This window comes from Plecotus auritus, assembly GCF_963455305.1.
Source record: "Plecotus auritus genome assembly, chromosome: 9".
NCBI lineage: Eukaryota > Metazoa > Chordata > Mammalia > Chiroptera > Vespertilionidae > Plecotus > Plecotus auritus.
The window spans coordinates 115,905,098-115,917,336 of record NC_137783.1 but is presented as its reverse complement, the minus strand read 5'-3'; the positions used below and the strand labels follow the sequence as shown (position 1 = coordinate 115,917,336).

Below are 12,239 nucleotides of genomic sequence, written 5' to 3'. Positions count from 1 at the left end.
TGCACCCCTGCCCCAGTGCCAGGCCAGAGGACCTGAGGCCATGCCCCCCTCCCAGCAGGGCTTGACGTGGGACCTCAAGGTGCGCTTCCCATCCTGGTGCTGGGCTAGGGGACCTCAGGCCGTGCCCCCCACCAGGTGGGGCTTGACAGGGGACTTCAGGCCAAGTCCCCCACCCCGGCACCAGGCCAGGGGACCTCAGACCGCACCCCCTGCCCCAGCACCGGGCCAGGGGACCTGAGGCTGCAGCACCCTACCTGGTTGGGCTTGACAGGGGATCTCAGGCTGTGCCCCCCACCCAGCGGGGCTTGACAGGGGACCTCAAGGTGCACCCCTAGTGCTGGGTTGGAGGACCTGAGGCTGCGCCCCCCTGCCTGGCAGGGCTTGACGTGGGACCTCAGGCCTTATCCCCCACCCAGCAGGGCTTGACAGGGGACCTCAGGCCACACTCCCCACCCAGCAGGGCTTGACGGGGGACCTCAAGGTGCGCTTCCCATCCTGGTGCTGGGCTAGGGGACCTCAGACTGCACCCCTTGCCCGGTGGGGCTTGACGGGGAACCTCAGGCTGTGCCCCCCGCCCAGCACTGGGCCAGGGGACCTGAGGCTGCGCCCCCCTGCCTGGCAGGGCTTGACGTGGGACCTCAGGCCTTATCCCCCACCCAGCGGGGCTTGACAGGGGACCTCAGGCCTTATCCTCCACCCAGCAGGGCTTGACGGGGGACCTCAAGGTGCGCTTCCCATCCTGGTGCTGGGCTAGGGGACCTCAGGCTGCTCCCCGTGCCCCAGCGCCAGGCCGTGGGAACCTCAGGCCACGCCCCCCACCTGGTGGGGCTTGACAGGGGACTTTAGGCCGAGCCCCCCACCCCGGCACCAGGCCAGGGGACCTCAGACTGCACCCCTTGCCCGGTGGGGCTTGACGGGGAACCTCAGGCTGTGCCCCCTGCCCAGCACTGGGCCAGGGGACCTGAGGCTGCACCCCCCTGCCTGGCAGAGCTTGATGGGGGACCTCAGGCCGTGCCCCCCACTCAGCGGGGCTTGACAGGGGATCTCAGACCGTGTCCCCCACCTGGTGGGGCTTGATGGGGGATCTCAAGGCTCGCCCTCAGCCCTGGCCTGGGCTGGGGGACCTCAGTCCATGCCCCCCATCCTGGCGCCGGGCCAGGGGACCTGAGGCTACGCCCCCTGCCTGGCAGGGCTTGACAAGGGTGGGACTGGCCGGGTCTGGATCTAGCCCAATGGGGAGGGGGGCCAGCCAGGTCTGGGTCTCACGTGATTTTGAGGTGCATGTGGGTGGGCGGGGACTTGACTCTGGGTCCTGTGGTGTGCCCCAGACTCTGACAGGAGTAAGGTTTTCATATACACTTTACTAATTTTCTTTCATCTCTGACACTTCTATTATAGAGACAGGGCAAATAGCAATATTAAAATATTTCCTCTAATTAATTCCCTTTGAATGTGCATGGATTTCGTGCACCAGGCCACTAGTGAATATATAAGAGTGGATGATATAAATACTTGTTATAAACTATTTTAATTAGAACAGGGGTGGGGCATCTAGCTCAATGTAAGAGAACAGAAAAGATAGAACTAGACCCATACATATATAAAAAATGATATATGACAGCAATGGCATTGCAGGTTAGTGGCCAGGTACAAGCAATTCAATAAATGTTACCAAGACAACACGTTATCCACATGGCAAAAATGAAATTGGATCCTTGCTTCAAACCATACACAGAAATCAGTTTCAGGTGGTTGAGAGACTTAAATGTGGAAGGAAAAACTTTAAATTTTATCAGAGAAAATATAAAATCTCTTTAGAATCTTGGGTATAAATAGGCAAGTCACAAAAAGCACTGACCATAAAGACTGAAAATTAAAACATTTGATTACATTGCAATTACCAACTTCTATTCATCAAAATACATCCAGGGAGTGAGAGAAGAGAGAGAAAAGAAGAAAGGTAAAATAAATTGCAAACTGGGAGAAAACATTTGTAAATCATATAACTAACAAAGAAGTAGTCTTTAAAATATAAAAAAACAGTAAGAAAATATGGTACAACTCAGCAGAAAAATGGGCACAAAGCATGAACACAGATTTTTTTTCCTCAGAAAAAGAAATGCTGTGGGAAATAAGCACATGAAAGATATTCAACCTCCATAGGCAATGATATTAGGTTCACAGGCCATCACTTTACACTGATTATATTGCAAAAAAAAATTAAGATATCTGACAATAATATCCTCGCACCTGCAGGTGTTAGGGGAGTTGTCCATTACCAATGGGCCTGTGGTGTGTGTTTGGGGGTAGGGGTAGGTTAATGTGATGGGGATCTATTGCTTGGCTTCTGTCTCATTCATGTTCAGGAGGCAGGAATTTATCTTTGCCACTGGGATAGGTGAACTGATGCGGGAGGAGAGTGAGCAAGATTCTCAAATACACTGTGAAGAAACCCCCATAACCGACATGCCTGCCATTCTGCTTCCCATTTATTACTGGGTACCTGTCATCTCTCTCTCCCAATAATAAATGAATGAATGAGCACCTTGAATAATGTCTTTTTTTAACTGGATCACACCCCTACCTCACCCTTACAAACACCTCGCCCTGGACCAGGCTCGGAGTAGGATGATAGATAGATGCTCTTAGAATTGGCCTAAACTCCCAGTTCCTTTACCAGCATCCCTTCCCTCCCACCCAGACGTCCAACCTCTCTCCAGCCTTGCCACGCTTTAAACCAGCAGAGGACAGGGAGCTCTCCACCAGGGCAGCTCAGAGCGTGCAGGGAGACGACCAGGTTGGAGAGGGGGCCACGTTACACGTAAGAGATGTTTCACCAGGAACGAGGAAACCCCCAGCAGAGGAAGCCCCTGGATGCCGCATGGCCCCGGCGCAGGGCAGGTGCAGAGCCGGAGTCACGCGAGAAAGAACCTTCCAACGCCGCGCCTCGGGCTGGGGGCAGGGGTGGGGGGTCACCTGGAAGGGCGCCCGCCGCGAGCCGCCGCCGGTCAGGGCACGCGTTGCCCGGCCCGCCCCTCCCCTCCCCTTCCGCCGGTGTCCCTACCTGTCCGCGAGGCTCGGCCGTCGGTCCGGCGGAGCTGCAGGTCGGCGGCCCCCAGTCAGCGGGCCCGCGGGGTGGGGACCGCGCACCAGCCCCACTTCATCATGTTCGGCGACTCATTCCGGGTGGGCTCCCAGGGCAGGGCGGCCGGCGGGAGAGGCCGCAGACCGGAGGCGGGCGGGGGCCCGGGAAAGCCCGACGGCGTCCCGGGGTCTTGCGGGGGACGGGGAGAGGTCGGGAGGCGGACGTCAGCCGCGGGCGGGACTGAGGGGCGGGAAGGAGGGGAAGGGGGTGGGGGGAGGCACGCCGCGCTGGACCCGGCGGAGCCGGCGAGGGCGTGGTGCGTGCGGGGCGGGGCATCGGGGCGCCGAGCGTGAGAAGTGGTCCCGCGGACCTTTCCTGAATCTAGTGAGAAGTGGTCCCGTGGACCTTTCCTGAATCTAGCGGGGATCACCAGGGTCTGCAAAGGAGCAGGCGGGCCGGGCGGTGGGGGGGGGGGGGGGAGTTGGAGGCAGGGCGGAGGATGACAGGGGAGTGCTGTCTCCTCCTCCTGCCTTTGAGGTGTTGGCATGTCCCGAAAAGCTAAGATCACAGAGCACCCCAGCTCCTAAACTGGATGCTGGGAGCAGTGGGGGAGGCGAGACCTCCCCTGCCTAGCTCTCAGCCAAGAACACCTCTGGAGGATGCCACACCCAGTCTCCCTCTCTAGTTCTGTCTTTGGGGGTTGTGGCCTTCATTCCAAATTGTATGTTAGAAGTAATGCCATCAACCACTCCACCTCCAGGAGGGGACTCCCAGGGATGGCACCCTTGGTGTAGCAAGGATGGAGGAAGATGGGCAGGAAGGGCCTGGCAACATTAGCACTCCCAGGCCATCTGCTTGGCGTGGTCCAGGCAGCCTGAAACATGCCACCTTGCCTGACCTGCAACTGACCCTATCCCCACTGGGTTCCCCCTAGACTCAGCCTGCTTTCTCTTTTAGTGCCTTTCCCTCTGCCCAGTTTCTTTCAGGCACACCCCAGCATTTATGCCTTGGGTGTGGAGAAGGCTCCTGTGTGCCTGAGAACTGTCCTGCCAGGGGCGGGCAGGACCTGAGGTGCCCTGCTCGCATTGTGTCTGGCTAGGACCCGTCCCTGCTCCTTGCCGTCGCCGTCATTGGGCTCACGGTGCTTCTGTTGGCCCTGAAGAACATGAACTCAAGGAGGAGACAACTTACCATCACCTTACAGAACCCTGAAACCAAGTATCCGCTGCCCCTGATTGAGAAAGAGGTAATGGGTCAGCCCACCATCAGCAGGTAAAAGAGAGGAGGGCAGAGGGGTGGGGAAGGTGCTGAGCTGGGAAGGCAGGGCCTCCCCACTGCCATTGTGTGTGTGTGTGCACCTGGGAAAGCACCAACTGGGACTTCTATCCCAGGCATCTGGGCTCCCCAGCGCAGCTTCTAGAAAGCTGACAGAGCCTGCCTTTGTTTTCGGTTTTATCAGCAAATCACCCACAACACCAGGAGGTTCCGCTTTGCACTGCCCTCAACAGAACATGTTTTGGGGCTTCCTGTAGGTGAGTGGTGTTTGGTTTCAGGCCTCCTCAAAGATTTTGGTTTATGTTCCTGAAGGTACCAGGAGGACTGGCCCCTCCAGCGCCCCTTCCCTCCTTTCCCTCCTCCTCGTCCTCCCCCTTCTTGTCCTCCTTCTCTCTGTCTCTCTCCAGGTCTCTACCTCTGTCTACATATCCACTCCCTTTCCTGTGTACAGTTTCTACTCCCTCAGACACCCTGGCACAGAGCTTCCTCTGGCTTCTGTCTCTGAGCATCTCTATTGCCACTTCTGCCTTCACCACTAATTGCTGAAGTCTCCTTGTTAGATCCAGCAGAAATCTGACCAGCCCAGCCCATCATGTGGCCTGGGGTGTAGTTGCAATCTGTAGGTCTCTGGCCACAGCTGGTCCCTTCAGTTCCACCCTGGAGGGACAGGATTACGTGGTTCAAAACTTCACTGCTGCCGCTCAGCAGAGCCATTGCCCAGGAAGACACAGTGCTCTTTCTAGAACTTCTGGTCTGTGGGTGTCCAAATCCTGGGGCTTTGCATACCTGTGAGCCCAGGCGTTCTCTGTGCCAGGCAACAGGTTACAGCTGAGGGGGCTGTGATTCATTTGCTGACCCCAGTCTAGGAAGAAATGACTCTGTGATGGCAATATGTCTTGCTTTAAAAGGGACACACCCCTTTCTGTAATTTTTAATACTCAGCCTCCAACAATGAGCTCTCCCTGCTCATTTGACACAGTGAGCCCACACTAGCAACAGGTTTCCTGTGAGTGAAGCCGACAACTACACTATGAGGGAGGAGGGCAGGGATACGGTCCCCAATCATAGAGATGCTCAGAGAGATGAAGTGACTTGCTCAGGGTGGCACACGGGGTGACAAGGACAGGCCTAGGATTCTCACATCTGCATTGGGGCTCCTTCCCTGCTTGGCCCTCCTCCGGTGCACCCTGCCCCACTATCCACCCACCTTCCTGAGGCTCAGTTCTTTAGGGGAGTTCTGAGTCCTATTTAGGCTGGCCACACCGACTTGCCGTTTGATGCCTTTTTGTAGGTAACTATGTCCATCTCTTGGCCAACATTGATGGTGTCCTGGTGATCCGGGCATACACACCTGTGTCCAGTGATGATGACCAAGGCTTTGTGGACTTCATTATAAAGGTAAACAATGCCCCCCATGTCCAGGTGCCTCACCCTCACAAGCCTATTAGGGTGGACAGTGTCATTTAACAGTGAAGCCGTTGACCTGGTAAAATCTCCGGGTTGCTTAGAGCAATCGTGAGTGCAGGGCATTTTCTGCATGGTTTCCAACAGCAAATGCGTAAGTTGTGTGCGGTGGTGGCCTCGGGTCTGAGGCTGTGAAAACCAGGCTGCCTTATTTTTCAGATCTACTTCAAAAATGTGCACCCGAATTATCCAGAGGGAGGGAAGATGTCTCAATACTTGGACAACATGAAAATTGGGGACACCATTCTTTTTCGAGGGCCAACTGGGCGCCTGTTTTATCATGGGCCAGGTACTGGGGGTTCACCCTGGGCCTCCCATGGGGAGGAAGAAGATTCCTGTGGTAGTTGCATTGTTCTAGAAAACTCCTCAGATTTGAGTCACATGGATTTGTCGCACCTTCATTCACATACCATTTCACAAGACTGTAGGCGCCATCCAGCCAGGGGAGTGGTTGGGTGTTTCTTCATCACTGTATCTCCAGCACAACACCTGATGCATAAAAAGTAACCTACTACTGTTGAAAAACGGGTGGATGGAGTCCACACTCATTCATTTACTCACATATTCAGCACTCACTCGCTTGCTGCTGTGGGTGGGAGCGCTGTGTGAGGCTCCCTGTCCATTATCTAGTGGAACTTCCCTCCTTCCTCAGAAGAAAGATCCAGGGATTCCCCGCAGGGCCCAGACTCTATTCCCACTCTGTGCACGGGTGCACCGGGCTGGCCCTGGAGGTCGCCCTGGCTTCCCCTCTGGCTTAAAAGGGTGCAGCCACATCCTCAGATGGATGTGCCCCCGGGAAGTCCCAAGGAAAGGCAGTGCTGTTTTGCAGGCTCTCAGGCAAGGACTCCAGAAATGAGCAACATCCTCTGTGTTTCCAGGGAGGTTTTCAGTCAAAGCATACAAAACGAGTAAGCCTGAAGAAAAACGAGCCAATCACCTGGGAATGATCGCTGGGGGCACAGGTAAGAGGCTTCTGAGGGCTTCATCCTAGGTGAGCCCTGAGCCGTTTCTGACCTTGGAGTCCTTGGATCCTAGAAGGGGAGATGTGAGTGATTCCTTCCCTGGCTGTTTCAGACGGGAATGCGGGTCAGTGATAGGCCTTGGCCCTGACCCTGTGCACCCTGCTCCCCTTCACCAACACGGTGGGGGAGGCCCAGGAGCCCGGTGGAGCCTCTAAAGTCAGGCTGGGAACAGGGAAGAGGCTGAGGACCAGGCCGGGCAGGCCCACACATGGTCCCCCAAGAACTCCTAGCTCCAGTTCAAGCCTCACCCCCATCTTTTGAAATGAATTTCTGAAAGAAGAGAACAAACATGCAAGGAGAACTACAACGTGCCAGGCACCATAATAGGCACTTTTACAACTATTACATGTACTCATCATGAATTCTGTTTCACAAACGAGGACCCTGAATTGCTCAGACAGGTACTTGAATCACCCTGGTCAGATAGCAGGAGAACTGGGCATGGAACCCAGTTCCCAAACCAAATCCAACACTCCTTCCATCCGGCCATACGAAAGTGAGAAAGGGAAAACCAAAATGAAGGGCAGTTCCCCACTGTGAGTTTTGGGGACCGAAGTGAGAAAAGTAGACCTGGGGTCCAGCTGCTACAGACCAGGGACTGTGGGCAGCCGCGAGGGCAAGCTGGCCTGCCCGCAAACTGTGTTCCAGGGATCACGCCCATGCTGCAGCTCATTCGCCACATCACCAAGAACCCCCGTGACAAGACCAGGATATCCCTCATCTTTGCCAACCAGGTCAGTTTTGCTGAGTCTGCCCTGGGCTCGCAGGGGTAGGATGGATGGAATGTTTGCTGAATAGGGCTCTGCATTCTCCCCTCCCCGCACTGAGCCCAGGCCACTTGGTGCCTGTGGCTGTGGGCGGACCAGTGGGCTGCTGGCGGTGGAGAAGCTAAATCCTGGCCTGTTTTCCCATTTGTTGCTTTTTTTAAACTCTTGTCTCCTCAACCAACCTAAGCACTATGCTTTCCTTCCTTTCTTAGTACTTAGTTCTACGTTAATCTGAGTATCAAATCATAGCAGCGCTCCATGCAAATTTTGGAATATACAGAAGCGTATACATATTTGACTTATTGTTGTCTTTTTTTCCTCTACATGCTATATATGTATTTACAGTTACATATATATAGTTTTATTTTTTTAGTCAACATTACCATACAGATATCTTCTTCTCATGAAAGCTCTTTATAAATATTTTCATTATGGTCTATATCAAGTTGCACCATTATTTACTAAATCTTCTACATTCAGATTGTTTTCAGTTATAAATAATGGTGATGAATAATTGTACCTCAACTTGGTCACTTTTGGATTATTTTCTTAAACAGAATCCCAGAGGTGGAATTATGAGGACCAGAATGATAACGACTTTTAAGATTCCAGGTCTCTGTGCAACATCTCCGAGCCTGTGACAAGTTTCTTTAGGCTTTGGCTTGCTTTTCCCCACATGAGGCTCCAGCCTTTGTTTTTCTCTTTAGCTCTCCAGTGCTGTGTGTGTGTGTGTGTATGTGTATATATATATATGAGCTTAAGCGACCGAACAGCCGGTTGCTATGACGCGCACTGACCATCAGGGGACAGACACTCAACGCACAGGATCATGCTCCCTCCAGTATGGATTGGGCCTGTGGGGATTGGGCTGAAACCAGCTATCCGACATCCCCCGAGGGGTCTCGGATTGTGAGAGGGCGCAGGCCAGGCCGAGGGACCCCACCCGTGCACAAATCCGTGCATGAGTGGGGTCCCTTGGCCTGGCTGGCGATAGGGGCCAATCCGGGCCAGCCGGCTTGGGGAGGGACCGTGGGAGGTTGGCCTGCCATGGGAGGTTGGCTATGGGAGTGCACTGACCACCAGGGGGCAGCTCCTGCATTGATCGTCTGCCCCCCTGGTGGTCAGTGAGCGTCATAGCGAATGATCGACTGGTCGTTGGTCAACCGGTCATAACAGTCACTTAGGCTTTTATATATATAAATATAGATTATATTATATCATCCTATCTAATAAAAGAGTAATATGCAAATTAACCCTCACTCTGCTACACCCACAAGCCACGCCCACAATCCACGCCCACCAGCCAATCAGGAGTGAATATGCAAATAAACCCAACCAAGATGGCTACGGCCACAGAGAGCAGGAGGGAGGCTTGGGTTTCCCTGGCAATGGAGGAAGCCAAGCTTTCCGCCTGCCCTTGCCAGCCTAGGCCTCCACTCAAGGCTACAAAGTTTCAATGATAGAAGATACATAAACCCAAACAGAGATGGCGGCAGCCACGGAGCTAGAAAGAGCAGGAGGCTGGGGTTGCCCCCAGTGATGGAGGAAGCCAAGCTTTCTGCACACCCTGGCTGGCCCAGGCCTCCGCTTAAGGCTACAAAGTTTCAATTATAGAAGATACATAAACCCCAACAGAAATGGCTGCCGCCAGGGAGCAAGCAGAAGGCTTGGCTCCACTCCAGGCTACAAAGTTTCAATTGTAGAAGATAAATAAAACCCAGATACCAGGGCCTCCGCTTGGGTCGCCAGGGGGCGTGGCTGGCCTGCAAACCACCACAGGCCCCTCGCCCAGGCAACCCCATGCCCCAAGGGAACCCCCACCCTGATCTGGGACACCCTTCAGGGCAAACCAGCTGGCCCCCACCCGTGCACCAGGCCTCTATCCTATCTAATAAAAGAGTAATATGCCGATTGTCCATCACTCCAACACACAAGATTGGCTGCCCCATGTGGTCAAAGATACTGCCCCCATGTGGACACAAGATGGCCGCCACAAGATGGCCAGCAGGGGAGGGCAGTTGGGAGGGACCAGGCCTGCAAGGGAGGGCAGTTGTGGGCAATCAAGCCTGCAGGGGAGGGCAGTTAGGGGTGACCAAGCCGGCAGAGGAGGGAAGTTGGGGCGACCAGGCCTGCAGGGAAAGGCAGTTGGGAGGGACTCAGGCCTACAGGGGAGAGCAGTTGGGGGTACCAGGCCTGCAGGGGAGGGCAGTTTGGGGTGACAAGGCCTGCAGGGGAGAGCAGTTGGGGATGATAGGGCTGGCAGGGGAGCAGTTAGACATCAATCAGGCTGGCAGAGGAATGGTTAGGGGGTGATCAGGCTGACAGGCAGAAGCGGTTAGGGGCAATCAGGAAGGCAGGCAGGCGAGCAATTGGGAGCCAGCAGTCCTGGATTGTGAGAGGGATGTCCGACTGCCTCGAGGGGTCCCAGAATGGAGAGGGTGCAGGCTGGGCTGAGGGACCTCCCGCGCCCCCCCCCCCACCGTGCACGAATTTCGTGCACTGGGCCTCTAGTATCATATATCGTATATCATATACCATATCATGTATCATATATCATATCATATCACTATATTATATATCGCTGCCTTAGCCCCTTCCATTCCCTGCAGAAGATCCTGGGCCCACACTAAGCTCGTTTCAGCTGGGTTTGCTGAGCCTGGTGCTCAGTGTGGTTGTGGGAGGTGGGGCTGGGGCCTCTGAGGGAAGCCACCCCGCTGCTGTGGAGCCACGGCCTTGCAGCTGGAGGCAGTCACCCAACTGCCCAGCTCCTGCCCTCACAAGAGAGGGTTTGTTGTGCAGGAGCAGGGTCTGTGGGGAGCACTCCAGCTAGAGTTGCGGCAGCCGGGACAGGAACATGAACATGCTAACCCATGTACTCCATCTGAGGGGTAAGCAGGAAGTCTCTGGAGGGGCCGTGCTCAGGCTGCTTCCTTTCTAGACAGAGGACGACATCCTGATGAGAAGGGAGCTCGAAGAAGTTGCCACAACTCACCCGGAGCAGTTCACCCTGTGGTACACCCTGGACAGGCCTCCTCTTGGTACGAACCCCATTCTCCCCACCATGGGTCATTGACCCACCTCGGGGCCAAGTCCCTGGGTGTGTGTGTTTATTAGGACTGGGCTTGGGGGTTGAGGACTTGGGCTCTACCTCCCACGGAAAATTCGGGAATTTGAAGAAGGGAGGATTTGGAACGACCTGCTTGCAAAGGCAGTCAAGGGAAGGTGTCCAATATCACAGCAGAACTTCACACACTGCACTGAGTATCAGGAGGGACACTGAGGCACTGGGCTACCCTGAACACCTACCCCCACCTTGCACTCTACACACATCCCATGGAGGGAGATACACTGCCTCTAATATGGCCACTGACCCCTTCTCCATCCTCGGCCGTGCTCACGGCAGGCAGACTCCAGGTAGAGGCCCCAGAGCCTGGGATCTGGAGTAAACTGAGGCCTGCCTGGGGGCCCCATGTCCTGTACTTCTCCGCTTTCTGCAGAGAACAGTAGTACACACTTCTGAGTCTTGGAGAGCAGCCTGGCCTCCCTCTCCCTGGCTTTAGGGACAGCAAGAGGCCTGGGGCCAGGGTCTCCCCCTGGCGCCTCCCCAGCTCTCCTCTGCTTATCCTCAGGCTGGACATACAGCTCGGGCTTCGTCACCTCCGACATGATCCAGGAGCACCTCCCTGCTCCCGGCAAGTCCACGTTCATCCTGGTGTGCGGCCCACCACCCCTGATCCAGACAGCCGCTCACCCGAACCTGGAGAAACTGGGCTATACCAAGGACATGATCTTCACCTACTAACACTCCCTTGCTCTTAGCAAACGTCCCTGGTCCCTTCCATCTGACTCACAGTGAGTTCAGCGTCACCATGTTCAGAAGTGCCTCAGGGCACCCTCGGGCTCACTGGAGCCCCTCTCTTTGGGGTGGGCCTATGGAGGGATTAAGGGGCTGGAGACAAAGTGGTCTCGGGAGCCTCCTTGCCTGGGGAGGTTCGGAGGGGCTTCATCCTAGGACCTTTCCCCTTGGCTCAGTGAAATAAACTTCGGTACAAAGCAGATAGCCCATGGAGTGTGGCTCTGTGGGGGACCCGCTAGGCACTTAGAAGGCCCTGGCCTGCCCTCCATGTGCACTGGCTGTGTGTCCATGGGAGGGCAGAACTGGCAAAAGTGCCAGGGCAGAATTTCGGAAGAATCCAAGTGGGGTCATGTCAACTCCCAGTAATCTCTTTTGACTCCCCCATCTCCACCCCCCCCACATCTTTGTTTTTATAATCCTCACTCGATATCTTTTCATTGATTTTTAGGGAGAGTGGAAGAGAGAGGGAAAGAGAGAGAAATATCGATGTGAGAGAAACACATTTATTGGTTGCCTCCTGCACGCATCCTGACCAGGGGAGGATCCTGCAACCAAGGTACATGCTCTTGACTGGAATCGAACCTGGGACCCTTCGGTCCACAGGCCGATGCTCTATTCACTGAGCCAAACTGGCTAGGGTCACAGTGTTTTGTTTTTAAGGTCAGACCTACGAGAGGGCTCAGGCATCCTCCATGAGCACGTGCCCTTCTCCCTGCGGGAGACCCTTGAAGGAGGAATGGTGTTAAGAACACACATGCCAGGGCAGTAAG

General features: G+C 55.0%; 1 protein-coding gene across 1 annotated transcript; it reads left to right on the top strand.

Moving 5' to 3' along the window:
- Nucleotides 1-4,235: 4,235 nt before the first annotated feature.
- Nucleotides 4,236-11,415, top strand: CYB5R2 (cytochrome b5 reductase 2; the record flags this gene model as incomplete). The annotated part of the gene is made up of 8 exons (XM_080641636.1): nucleotides 4,236-4,331; nucleotides 4,545-4,617; nucleotides 5,652-5,758; nucleotides 5,984-6,113; nucleotides 6,703-6,786; nucleotides 7,495-7,580; nucleotides 10,552-10,651; nucleotides 11,243-11,415. Exons 1-8 carry the CDS (start codon nucleotides 4,251-4,253, stop codon nucleotides 11,413-11,415), a joined length of 834 nt encoding a protein of 277 aa, XP_080497762.1. The 5' UTR covers nucleotides 4,236-4,250.
- Between the last annotated feature and the right edge of the window lie 824 nt (nucleotides 11,416-12,239).